General features: G+C 36.7%; 1 protein-coding gene and 1 pseudogene across 1 annotated transcript in view; both read right to left on the bottom strand.

The window, feature by feature from the left end:
- Positions 1 to 4,157, bottom strand: part of LOC103985662 (uncharacterized) — a 33,098-nt gene extending 28,941 nt beyond the window's left edge. The window contains exon 1 of the mRNA XM_009403429.3: positions 3,663 to 4,157. Coding sequence (XP_009401704.2) covers positions 3,663 to 4,043 — 381 coding nt within the window. The 5' untranslated portion in view covers positions 4,044 to 4,157. The remainder of the gene's footprint in view (positions 1 to 3,662) is intronic.
- Positions 4,158 to 7,541: 3,384 nt separating this feature from the next.
- On the bottom strand, positions 7,542 to 7,660 carry LOC135675254 (5S ribosomal RNA; annotated as a pseudogene).
- Positions 7,661 to 13,883: the final 6,223 nt, after the last annotated feature.

Below are 13,883 nucleotides of genomic sequence, written 5' to 3' on the forward strand. Positions count from 1 at the left end.
TGGAAAAAAACAAGAAAATGATGAATTAAGTGGCAATCTAACTGGAGAAAGAGAATAATATAGTCAATATCTAGGTTCGAAAGTTGACTCTGACTAATTATCAGATCCCAGATACTGAACAAAATATTATGATGGCAATGTATTACCTCCAGCCATCCCATGTTGGATGCAGACTATGAAATAAGATATTATGTAAACTGCTCGTATTGTATCCAGATTTTAAGTTGATTTGATTAAAGGTATTTTTGTAATTTATATTTCAACTTTTGGATGGTTTTCCCAATTGGATTAGGAATAGGGTCTGAATAGAGATGAGAGTAGAGGTTTAGCTGATCTTGCAAAATCGGATTAACAGTAGAATGTAGACAATAATATGAATCCTAATTTTGGATAGTTCTTTAGATATATGAATTAAATCGTATCAGGGGGTAACAGAGCGATACCAGAGTATAATTTTGAGGATCTACAGGAACATGGGATGCCAGGAATAATGCCACTAAAAATCTGATTAGTTCTTATGATCTAGATAGGATGTGTGAGATTAGTGTGGTGTAGTGGTAGCCTGCTTCATCATCAGGAGTTGTTATACCTGAGAAGTTTTAGTTGATTTAAATAGGGTTTTTTTGTAATTTGGATTTTAAGTTTTAGATGATTTTTCTAATTGGATTAAAAGCAGTGATTTAAAAAGCGTTAAGTGCAAAAATGCGTCAAGGTCCAAAAATGTCCGAACGAAGCAAGGGGCTAAAATATAAAAATATATAATATAATTAATAAATATAATTATTTAAATAAAAATATGATATTAAATTAAGAAAATCTTGCAAAATCACAATATCACATTAACAAAAAGTCTCAAAATTCAAAACAATAACAATAATTTCAAATAAATAAAAATTAACAGCATTAAAATTAAAATAATATATTATTAATCTAATAAATAAAAATATTTTTACTAGTATACAGTTAGCAATATACTGTTAATAGTATACTATTGAAGTGAGAAGAGTGTGAGTAAGAGGAAGACCGAGGCTGTAGACTGAGAGCAGCGGCAGCAATAGCAACGGTAGCGGCAGCAGCGACAGTGGTAGCGGCAGCGGTAGCAGCAAACAGCAAAAGCGGGAACAGCGAGCGACGACAGTGGCAGCGGCAGCGGTAGTAGCGAGCAGCGGTAGCAGGAGCAGCGACAGTAGCAGCGGCAGCAGCGAGTAGCGACAGCGACAGCGGTAGCAGGAGCGGTGACAGCGGGCAGCGAGCAGCGATAGTTGGAGCGGGAGCAGCGACAGTGGCAACGGTAGCGGTAGCAACAAGCAGCAACAGTAGGAGCGGGAGCGGCAAGCAAGGTTAGGGTTGTGAAGTCGCGAGAGGAAGGCTGATATCGGTGCTTTAGTTGGTTCGATTGAACCAACTAAAGCACCGGAGATCGAACCAGACCTAAAATACCGGTTCGATCGCCTAGTTTAACTCAGGCGCTCGCCCGAAGCGCCCGACACCTAGGCTCGGGCGAGCGCCCAGGCAGCACCTCTTTGAAGCGCGCCGCCTGGAAATGAAGCGAGGTGCTCGGGCCTCGCCTCACCCAAGCGCCTATTGAAATCGCTGATTAAATGTAACGTCTGATTGGAGATAAGAGTTAGAGGCTTGGATGGTCTTCATAATTGGATCAGGAGTAGAATGTGGTTAGACAATAATATGGAAAGAATCCTAATTTTGGAAGTGGATCCTAGCACTATGTGATTTCTCAATATACAATTGAAGTTGTATATAGTAGCTGCCACATGCAAAATAAGGTTGAACCAAAATTGTTAAGTGATATGCTCAAACGATCTCAACTATGACATCAAATGATTTATATGTTACAATCCAATATCAAATAGCGACTTCCAGTAGGCAAAGCCCGGTATAGTTTCAATCTTCAATCCTTACAAAGCTAATAATAAGTAGATCTAGGGCAAAGATGTGTGATAACTGATAAATGAACCAAGTAGAGAAGATAAAATTCAATTGGGAGAGAGATAAATACAATGGTGGTGGAGGTTTTATTATTGTCGTGTCATGCAACCCACGCAGAGCTTTTCATGGGATTCGATTCAAGTGAGAAATTCTCTGATACCCCAAAATGACACACATCAGACGTTGACTATGAAATAATATGATGCATCTAAAAATGTAAAAAACAACTCATGGGAACATCAATTTAGAAACAAAGACATGATGTTTTAAGCATCGTAATGCTCCAGGGTAAATACTTCAAGCAAATTGTTCATTGAGAAAACTGAACTTAGAAGACATGCTTTGATTATGGATTATGTCAAAAAAAGTTGGTAATAACTCTAATAACATTGAGTCATTTAGGTTAAAGTTTGAATTTATCCATAGTTCAAAAGTTTCTAACATGGTTTTCATAATAAATTTACATATGATGGTTAAGCAAGCATAGGCATCTTGAGACTTGTTAACTGCCCCAGCACTGGCGAAGCTGCCTAGCTGACCACTTGACAATGCCATGAGTTCTAGTATTGGGAAGAGTGTAAAGATTTAGATCAATCACAAAATCAGAAAACGAGAATATTAGACACTGTGATGTGCTGGTAAGTCAATGCATTCAACGATTAGACAATAACTATTAATAAAGAGAACTGAGATATTAGATTAATATCTATTTCCTTGCACATTATCTTTGAGAGAAATATAAAATAGGAACATGATTCCTTAGTCCTCATTAGTACTCTGTCGTACAATGGATTTCCATTATTCTCAATCTTTAAGCTTTGAAAATTATTTCATACATTAATGTGCAATTGATACATAAGAAATGAACGAGAAGAATATCCTCCTACCACTATTTTTTTCATGCCCTCTCTCCTTTTGGCTTGTACTCAATAGCCAAGCACCATCTTATTTGCCTCAAGTAACTTAACAATTTTACATGTGTTTAGTTTAAAGACCATATAGTGCTTTAGGCTTGTTTAAAGAAATATATATATTCTTGTAATTTAAGAATTTACTTGCAACAAAAATATGCCTTTGGCCATTCAGCATTGCGTTTATCTTATTTCCTACCTTTTCATTTTAGTACCTTATAAATTACTTGTTTTCTCCTTTCTGCAGTTTATGATCGATGATTCACAAACAAGGATGCGAATATGCAATGAAGATATAGGTATCACTGCTTTTTTCCCATACAAAGTTCAATTCTTTAACATTCATTTATATTTCTCAGACCCTTAGTTGTCTTTGAGAACTTATTTAGCCCTAATCTTTTCAACATTGCAAATGATGCTCAATCACTAGGAAGGGGCAATCTAGCTCTTCTACAGTATCAATGTTAGATGATACCTAGACTCATATTCTAGCCAAATTAGGCCCTAGCCTCCTACAGGCCATCTGCATTTTTCCAGATATTCCTTCGATTAGCTTCCTTGTTAAACAATATACATGGAACTAATCGTATTCAAGTGAAACTAGTCGATCACAATTAATTTGTTGACAAATTCATTATCATAAGTCAAGATTCATATTTCTAACAACAACTAAATTACAATCACAATACTATGGCGTGCATAGTTTCTTCAAATATTACTGCTTCCATGAATAATGTCAGCCTCCAAGAGTCGCTTTCTTGACTTCAACGACACAATATCCAAAGCGCAGAAAAGAAAACGCACCGCGCCCTCCTCGTCACCGGAAAGGGTGTGAGAGACGACGAGCCCATGGAAAGAACGCGGCCCAGGGCTAAGCCCAGCGGCAACCATGTCGTATATCACGTCCGCCACGCCAGCCGGGTCGCGGCTCCTGGCGCGCCACATGAGCTCCTCCATGAAGGCGAACCTCAGGCCCTTTTCCACGGTCGACACCGACAACCCACCGGAAGAAGAAGAAGACAGGGAATCGGGATCGTCGTGCCTCGATTTCTTCTTCTTTCTGCGGGATTTCCTCTCCGTCGCCGGGAAGGCGTTGAGGACGGGAAAGGCCCGGGTACTGGGGGCGGAGGGGAAGGCCGACCGGTAGGAGAAAGGGGACGCGGAGGACAGCGGAAGAAGAGCCATTAGTGTCCTCCTCTTCTTCCTCCACGGTTCGCGTTTCCTTTCTGGGGTTGCTTGGAATGGTCGGAAGTAAGGATGAAGGCAAGGAAATGGATAAGGGAAGGAGAAGGGTTTTGGGGAAGCGAGGGTTTTAAATAGGAACATCCAAAATCTTTCATTTTTAATCCCGTTTACCACTTCTTATTTATTATTTTCTCTGTAGCCTCCCAAATTACACAAAATACTCTATACCTAATTTGTATATAATATTTTTTGATAATATAAATGCTAAAAAGAGTAAATGATACTTATTTTTTTATCTATATCTATTTATTTTTCCTCTATCATCAGCTTCCACTAAATTTTTTTTTAATAGGTAAAGATAAATTACCTTTATAATTTTCTTCTTTTTAAACTTAAAAATATTTTCACTTATTCCATTACAATAGACTCATGTCTTGTACACTTAGTATCACAAATCAACTCGATAAGAAAGAAATTTAAATGATACTTCTTTTAATCTATTTTTTTTTTTCCTCTATCGTTAAGGTCATCAACTTTCACTAGTTTTTTTTTAATAGGTAAAGATAAATTATCTTTATATTTTTTTAAAAAAAATGTAAAAATATTTTCACTTATTATATTAAAATAGAGTCGTACACTTAATATCACAAATTAACTCGATAAGAAAGAAATTTAAAACTACTCAAAGAAAAAGAGTTATAACACTTTGTAAACTTAGATATCGATACTTTATTAGGCAAGCTCAAATAAGTTATTTATAGCCCTAGAAGATTTTAAAAATAAAGTAAAAAATTTTAATGACTTGGAAGTACTGATGATACTATTATAATTTTTAAAATAAAACTATACTATTAAACTTTGATAATATTACCATCATCATAGATAATACCGTTGATACCATCTCTCGGAACAACTTTAACCACGTATTTCGCCTTTCAATATTCAATTCTAGTTCAATTTTAAGTCTAACAACTAGTGCGAGCTTTCATGGTAAATGAGCTTTATTGTAACCTAATACAAACTCAAAATATCCAAGATAATCTTGACCAAAATCTTGACTCATAAATTACTCGTTCGACTTCAAAATATTGATCGAAACTATAATATTGAACTTTGATACTACCATCGGTTATAATTTTTAAAATGAAACTATACTATTGAACTTTGATAATACTATCATCATCATAGACGGTACCATTATCGCTTTAAGTAGTACCATCAATGTAGTTTTTACTCGTCCGAGATACCTGTGCTGTGATATATATATATATATATATATATATATATATATATATATATATATATATATATATATAAACCACGACACCTATTCTCTTTCCCGCTCAGTTACCATGAGAAATAGGAACGAATCAAAGGGGTCCACTGACCCGTAAAATCACAGCACAGGTATCTCGTCGAGTAAAAAAGATGGATTCTCTTTCATATATTTACAAATCACAGCACGTAAGAGAGTCCAAACTATACTTACTGCCTGTTTGATGTAGTACCCATAAGAAGCCTTGCTTTATGGAATGCTTTGATTCCGGAGTTGGCTGATCTTGTCACCGATAATTTTCTCTCTTAATATAAATTAATTATTATAAATAAATATATTATTTATTTAAATTATTAAATTTTTATTTATATAGTATGATTAAGGAAATGGTTAAAATTAATTTTCTTAATTATGTGTATAAGTTAGATATTTTACCAATCAATTAAATTATTAATTGATTTATTTTCAAATGAGTGATATGATTTTTAAAAAGTAAATAGTTTATATTTTATTTTTGTGTGTTAACCATAAGCAATAAATATTATATTTCTATCTTTATACGTGAAAGTAAAATAAAAATTAAATTATTATTTACCTTTTAGGGGAGAGCTCATCTTATTCTATACAAAGAGGTTCCTACATTCTTATTCTTAATTGAGCTTGATAATAGAAATATTGAGGAGAGGATTCCCCAATTAGAGGATCCCGAGGAGAGATATGATATTTTATTCTTTTTTAATTAATTTTAATTTTTTATATTATGATTATTCTAATTTTATTATGTATAATAATATTTTAATTTTAAAATTTTATGATTAATAAATAATGATAATTGATTTGTGATGTTAGAATGATTATTTGACTTATAATGGTCTCTCAAGCTTAAGCGAATTTTAAGATTGATTTAATTTTATTTTTAGATTAATAAAATAATTCTAATCTATTTAATTAGATATATCTATGTTTAAGAATTATATATGAATTTTTATGATTTAATTAGTTTTCAATATAAGATCATGAATTTATATTCTTTAATTTATGAATTTAAGTTACTCTTTTCTAATTTAGAATTTTTAAATCTAATTTGAAAAGAAGAATCTAACTAGGGTCCGACCTAAGTCAAGTTGATCTACTAGACTGGGTCGACTCAACCCTTATGACCATGTACGATTCAACCCATATGGATAAGCATGACCCAGCTCCTATGATCATGTATGACCCAACTCATATGACAATGTATGATTCAGCTCATGTGGTCATGTAAGACCCAACCCATGTGGTAAGGTATGACCTAACCTATGTGGTCAGGCATGACTTAACCTATATAGTCATGTATGATCTAGCCCAGGTATAACCCAACCCATATGACTAAGCATGATCTAGGTCATGTGGCCAGACACGACCCCAAATCATGTGTCTAGGCATGAGCTAATATGCCAGCTAAGCATGATTTAGTTTAGTGGTAACGCTAAGCCTAACTTGGGAGTAAGGCTCAACCTAGTCGGTAAAGTTAGGCTTGCCTAGCTATGTGATTAGTGTTAGACATATCGTCGCTCCTCTATCTATCTTATTGTACCTCAGCCCAACCTATTACTTGGGATAGACATGTGCGACTCACATGACCCATTTAAGACTCTCGAGGGTTTGCTCGGTTTAGGTTAGCATTATATAAAATAATTAAAATTTCTCTTCTTTTATTGATTTGAGCTTGTTAATTAACTAAATCAAATAGGTTTGATTGGTTCAAGTCGGTTTAGGGTGATTCCAGATCAAATTAATTAGTTCAAACCTACTTAACCTAATCAAAGTTTTATCTGAAGGTGTCATTTAGAAATGATTATTGGTTTTCTACTTTATTTAAGTTTATAATATTGATATGATTATTATCATGTAATATATGTGATTATGCTAGTGGTCTAGCATAATTAAGTACGGTCCCCCGTCTTAGTACTACTCTCGCCCATGCACGCTCAACTTTGAAGTTCTGATAGGATCTGATGCATTAGTGCTAATATGATTGCACCCGTGCAGCGTTCATCATCTGTCACCTTATTGCATGTCACGACCTGCGATGTGATAGGCGGAATCGCCAGCGTGCATTGCGCGCGTCACCGGTTCGACCCCAGTGCGCTAACAGCGTAGCGGTCACGGTAAATTCCGAACCCCAAAACCATCGCCTCAGAGGTCTATGGGAGAGGCTTTCGTAGCTCAGGGCGTAAAAAGGAGTGTAACACGAGAACTTCCTAAGGGGTCACCCATCCTAGTACTATTCTCGCCCAAGTATGCTTAACTTTGAAGTTATGATGGGATCTAGTGATTTAGTGCTGGGATAATCGCACCCATTTTTTGTTGAATCTCGTATTTTGATGATGAAACTACTTGATATATGTTTATGATTTAATCTGCGTTTTGAGTGACGCAGGATGCTTCGATCAGGATGAGACAATTAAAGCAGGAAAATCATATTGTGCCGAAGGAACATGTCAGAAGATTGGACGTCGGGCCAGTGGATCGGTCGACGTATCGACAGAAGGCTTCGGGCCGTGGACTCGGGCATCGGGCCAAGAAGAGCGGGTATTGTGCCAAGGATATCGGAGTTGTGGAGTCAACTGGCCGATTGGGCAATAGGCTGCACGAGAGGACGATGCGCCGAAGAATCGGACGAAGCGTCGAGGGACCAATGACATGTCGGACAACTTGGTTAATTGCTTAGGATTAATTGTCTCGATTGAAGTTTTGTTTAATTGTGCAGGATTAACTATGATAACGATGAAGACATAAAGCGAAACAAAGTGTCAGAGTCAAGCGCGAAGGATTTGTTGCGAGTTCGAGAGTTCGACGGAAGTCCGAAGATTCGTTGGGAGTTCGCGGAGCTCGCCGAGAAAGATCGGAGCTTGCCGAAGAAGCTCGTTGGAACTCGCTAAGAACAAATCGTGAAGTCTAGGAGCTTGCCGGGAGTCCGCAGAATGGTTTCCGAGAGTTCATCGGAAGACCGCCGGAAGTTTGCCGGAAGCTCGCTAGAAGAAGTCTTGACTTGCGGACTTTGTAATAGCTTAGAAAATGTCTTTAAATTCATAGTTAGCACGTTAATTAGGGTTAGGATTAGGTGTTAATCCTATAACACAAGTAGGGGCCAATTAGGCCCAAGTTCGGACTGGTTTGGACCAAGTTTGGAGCCAAACCAAGTGAGCTGGAATAGTGAAGAGGTGCCACCTCCCCAGCCAGGAGGTGCAACCGCCTGGGCTGTGGGGTTGGGAGGTGCAACCGCCCCAGCCAAGAGGTGCAACCGCCAGGGCTGCGAGGCTGGGAGGTGCAACCGCCCCAGCCGAGAGGTGCAACCGCCCAGAGCTCAGTCTTCGAGCTAGACTGGGCGGTGCAACCTCCTCTGCCAAGAGGTAGCACCGCCAGAGCTCAAGTTTCGAGCTCTGCCAGGCGATGCAACCACCGAGCTCAGTCTTCGAGCTCTGGCAGAGAGGTGCATCAGCCTGAGCTCAGTCTCGAGCTCTGCCAGGTGATGCAATCACCGAGCTCAGTCTTCGAGCTCTGGCAGAGAGGTGGATCAGCCTGAGCTCAGCTTGGAGCTCTGCCAGGTGATGCAACCACCGAGCTCAGTTTCGAGCTCTGCCAGGTGATGCAATCACCAAGCTCAGTCTTCGAGCTCTGCCAGGTGATGCAACCATCGAGCTCAGTCTTCGAGCTCTGGCAGAGAGAAGCAATCGCCTGAGCTCAGTCTTCGAGCTCTGCCAGGCGGTGCCACCTCTCCAGTCGAGAGGTGCAACCGCCTGATCCCAGAATTCTGGGATTTGATCGATTTGATCGTTTTGAGCTCGAATTTTGAATTGGGTTGGGGCCTATAAATACCCCACCCATTCAGCACTGAAAAGATACAGACCTACAACGAAATCTTGATCTTTTCTGTGATTCTAAGAGCTCAAAAGTGTTGTAAATCCTTTAAGTCTCCTCCTTCTGTTCTTCAAGTTTTCAGTTGTAAAGTGAGGAGAGAAAGGTCTGTAAAGGTTGTCTCCTGAGCCTGTCAAAAGGAGAGAAATTGTAAGAGGGAAGTTTGGCCTTCGCCCATTGAAGGAAGGCACCTAGTTGACGTCGGCAACCTCATTGGTGGAGGAAGCCAAAAGTGGAGTAGGTCAAGGCTGACCGAACCACTCTAAATCTCTGGTTTGCGTTTATTTTCGAGCACTTTATCATTACTGCAAACCTCCCTCATCACTACTGCTCTCTGCGCTTTCACGAACAAGTTCTAAGTGCTGTTCTTCCAAATCTGCATTCAGACGTAAATTCGTATTTTCATACATTACAGTTTACGTTTACGTTTGATTCTGCAGAACTGTTTTCCGCGCTTTTACGAACGAGCTTCCTTGCAGTTTACGCTTACATTTTAATCCTATTAATAACTGCAATCTGTCCTCTACGATTTTACGAACGAGTTTCAACATTTAGACGTAAAACTGCATTCAGACGTAAATCGGCTTTCCTCGCTCAATCATCAGATTTCAGTTCACGTTTACGTCTTGATTTCAACTGCATACTGCCTTCTGCGAGTATACAAACGAGTTTCAAAGTTTAGACGTAAATCTGCGTCTAGACGTAAAACTGCGTTTAGACGTAAATCTGCGTTTAGACGTAAAACTGCGTTTAGACGTAAAACTGCGTTTAGACGTAAATCTGCGTTTAGACGTAAAACTGCGTTTAGACGTAAAACTGCGTTTAGACGTAAAACTGCGTTTAGACGTAAAACTGCGTTTAGACATAAATCTGCGTTTAGACGTAAATCTGCATTTAGACGTAAATCTGAGTTTAGACGCAAAACTGCGCTTAGACGCAAAACTGCGCTTAGACGCAAAACTGCGCTTAAACGCAATCTGCGCTTAGACGCAAACTGCACTTAGATACAAACTGAGAATTTGCTTTTGCATCATAATAGTTTTTGAACGAACGCAGCTTTTGGTTTTTAAATTATTATAAGATTTCCGCTGCACTAATTCACCCCCCCCCTCTTAGTGCTCTTGATCCTAACAATTGGTATCAGAGCGGGGTTTTTCTCATTTCGGATTTACACCCGAGAGAAATGACTTTTCAAGAGGGCTGTTCGGTCTTTCGTCCACCGTTCTTTAACGGATTGGACTACACTTATTGGAAAACTCGAATGAGAGTTTTCTTAATTTCTCTAAATCTGGATTTATGGAATATCATTGAAAACGGTTTTCAACTTCCCTCCAAACCGATGAACGAATGGTCGGTTTTGGAGAAGAAGAATTTTTCTTTAAACGCAAAGGCTATGAATGCCTTATTTTGCGCATTGGACAAAAATGAGTTCAATCGGATTTCTACGTGTGAAACGGCTTTCGATATTTGGCGCACTCTTGAAATCACGCACGAGGGAACTAGTAGAGTCAAAGACTCGAAAGTTAATATTCTACTGCTTGATTTCGAGCTTTTTCATATGAAACCAAGCGAAACCGTTGTTGACATGTACACCCGTTTTACGGATGTCGTCAATGGTTTAAAATCACTTGGTAAAAGCTTTTCGGATTTTGAACTCGTTAACAAAGTTTTGCGCTCACTTTCTAAAACTTGGGATTCAAAAGTAACTGCTATTCAAGAATCGAAAAACTTGAACCATTTTCCACTTGAAGAACTAATTGGTTCATTGATCACATATGAAATGACGTGCAATGCACGTGAAGAACTTGAGAACCACCTTCCAAAGAACAGGAAGGATTTGGAACTCTGGACAAATGAATGCTACTTGAGCGATGACTCAAGTAATGAGGACAATGATGAACAAACCAACCTTCCAAAGAACAGGAAGGATTTGGGACATAGAACATTTGAAGACCACTCGAGCATAAGCTCAAGTGATGGTGAACTTAAAATGAAACGAAAATTAAAAAGCAAAAAGAATGGAACTACTTGCTTTAAACGCAAGAAGAAGAACAAAAATTGGGATGAATCGAGCTCCTCCGAAGAAGAGAAAGTCAACAAAAGCAAGGCGGCAAACTACGCCTTAACAGCCTACAATGATGAGGTAATCGAAATCCCCCTAATTTACTTCGAAATTACATGATGCTTTTCATGATGCACTTTTCTTTTTCTTTAAATTTTGTTGAAAATTATATTTTTAATAATTTAACAATGAAAATGCAAAAATATGATCATGCTTGTAATCTTGAAAATGATAATGAAAATTGCATGTCTTATGTTAATGCAAGATAGAAATCTAATGATTTTACACCTAGTGAGATTAATCTTATAGAAGCAAGAATGTATATTTTGATGATTTTCATATTGCTTTTTCAATGACGATACATGGCTTTTGTCTGGAAGGCTTGATATTTTTTATTGTCTTTGTTTATTAAATATAATGTATGGTTTTGACATAAAAATAAAGATTTGAGCATGCTATTATAAAGTCAATCATAAATTAAAACTAAAGAAGTTTTAGGCATTTATAAGAATCATTCAAAATTATGTTCAATGAAACCTTGCTTAATGTTGCAATGAAAATATTAAAGTTATACTTGATGATTTCAGATCTGACAAATGCTACACTTTAAATATGAATCATTCTTCAATCAGATTAAATGCTTCAATCATTTTCTATCTCTAAGAGTTTTCGATTTTGGTGAAATACAAGTGATAAATTCATTTATGATATCTTGTAAATCACTTGAATTATGAATGAGTTTTTCTTTTTTATGATGTGTTAAAAGAATCACTTAAAAAGAAAATGTTTTTCCCATTTTATCGAGATTAATGATTTCATGATATTATGTGAATCTCGAAACTGATTTTGATGAAATAGTAATAACGTTATTCATGTTATGAATCTTAAAAATGATAATATGCTTCATGTGATAATATGGATACATGAAACACTTATGATTTTCTGTGTATTCATAAAATATTTATCTCATCATCCAATAACTCTTCTTGATATTCCTTATGAGATGAAATGAAATAATGCATGAAATACAAATGAGGAGTTAATAATCATGCATAATAGGATGTAATGAATTCTAGATACCATCGTTTGAATATCTATGATCATGCTGCCAAAATGATATATCACGAATGCTTGAATATCATGTTTGATATGCTCATGATGATGATTGATTTTTCGGTATCATGCATAAATTTTTTGAAATGTAATGTTAATGAATCTGTGCATTGAAACTATAATGATGCACAAATAAGAATGATTACTTACCTTTGTCATGATTTAGAAATTGATGTAAAGGGTTTTTCCCTTGTTGACAATGACAAAGGGGGAGATAGCTAGCTTGTACAAGTCAAGAAGATGAAAAAACTTGATTGCTAGCTTGCCTATCTCAAGAGGCAAAAATGCTAACTTGCACATCTAGCAAAACTTGACAAATTTGCATATATCAAGAAGCAAGAGTTGCTTTCTTGAACATCTCAAAATTGCTAGCTTGCGGGCCTTAAAATGTACAAATTTTCTGCTAGCTTGTATATGGTAAACCTGCTATCATACTATCATGATGATGAGTATGTCTTATCTTTATGATTGAATCACTTGACTGGCATAATGATTTTACACAATTACATGTTGAAAATTATGTGCTTGAATACAAAACTTCCATGATAACAAGCATGCTTTACCTTCATGATTGTAATTGAATATCTATAGCAAAACCTTGTTCGAATGGAAGAAAGACTCAAATTTCATTTTCGGATTCTCTTGAGTCTAACATATCAAGTTCACTCTCTTCCAAACTTAACAAGCATATGCCATATCAAGTTTAGTTCATATCATTGATTTTTGACATATGTAATTGACTAGCAAATACATCTCTCATACACACATCATGTGAAAAATATTTTTTGAGAAATGGATTTGATGAATATGGATGAAAGTGTTTTTACTTGCAAGGATTTATTTCACATACATAACAACAAGCACTTATGCTTAAAATTTGCTTATATCGTTCTCCGTTTTGTTGATGACAAAGGGGGAGAAATATATGAATTGATGCTATGAACACTGATGTTAGGCTTGCATCATCAAGAGATATATGAATTGATATGATTGCCATATTTGCAATGCTTGCATCATTAAGAGATATATGAATTGATGCTATGATTGCCAAACTTGTATTATGCCATGTTTTCATCATGCGTTAAGATATCAAGAACTTGTATCGTAATTTTACGCGTTGATATCCTACCATGTGATGAAATGCTATAATTGATAAACACTTGAAATGTTTGCATTATGATATCAAAAGCCTACATCGCAATTTTTCATGTTGGTATTTGATATTAGCAAACTTGCATGATGATAAAACTTGATATTATGATTTTCATGCAATGAGTTGAACCAATATCACACACACTTGATTGTAGTACTTCTCCTTTTTGTTGATGACAAAGGGGGAGAAGTATGTTGATGACATGACATGTGATGCATAAGTTTATGCATAAGTTCATGTTGACGTGTTGCAAGTATTCATGATGAATATTGCAATGACTTGAATTCAGTTTGAATTCAAGGTTCTATCAATATGGCATATTGATAGGGGGAGTTT

The sequence above is a fragment of the Musa acuminata genome, chromosome BXJ1-5 (genome assembly GCF_036884655.1).
Source record: "Musa acuminata AAA Group cultivar baxijiao chromosome BXJ1-5, Cavendish_Baxijiao_AAA, whole genome shotgun sequence".
NCBI classification, from domain to species: Eukaryota; Viridiplantae; Streptophyta; class Magnoliopsida; order Zingiberales; family Musaceae; genus Musa; species Musa acuminata.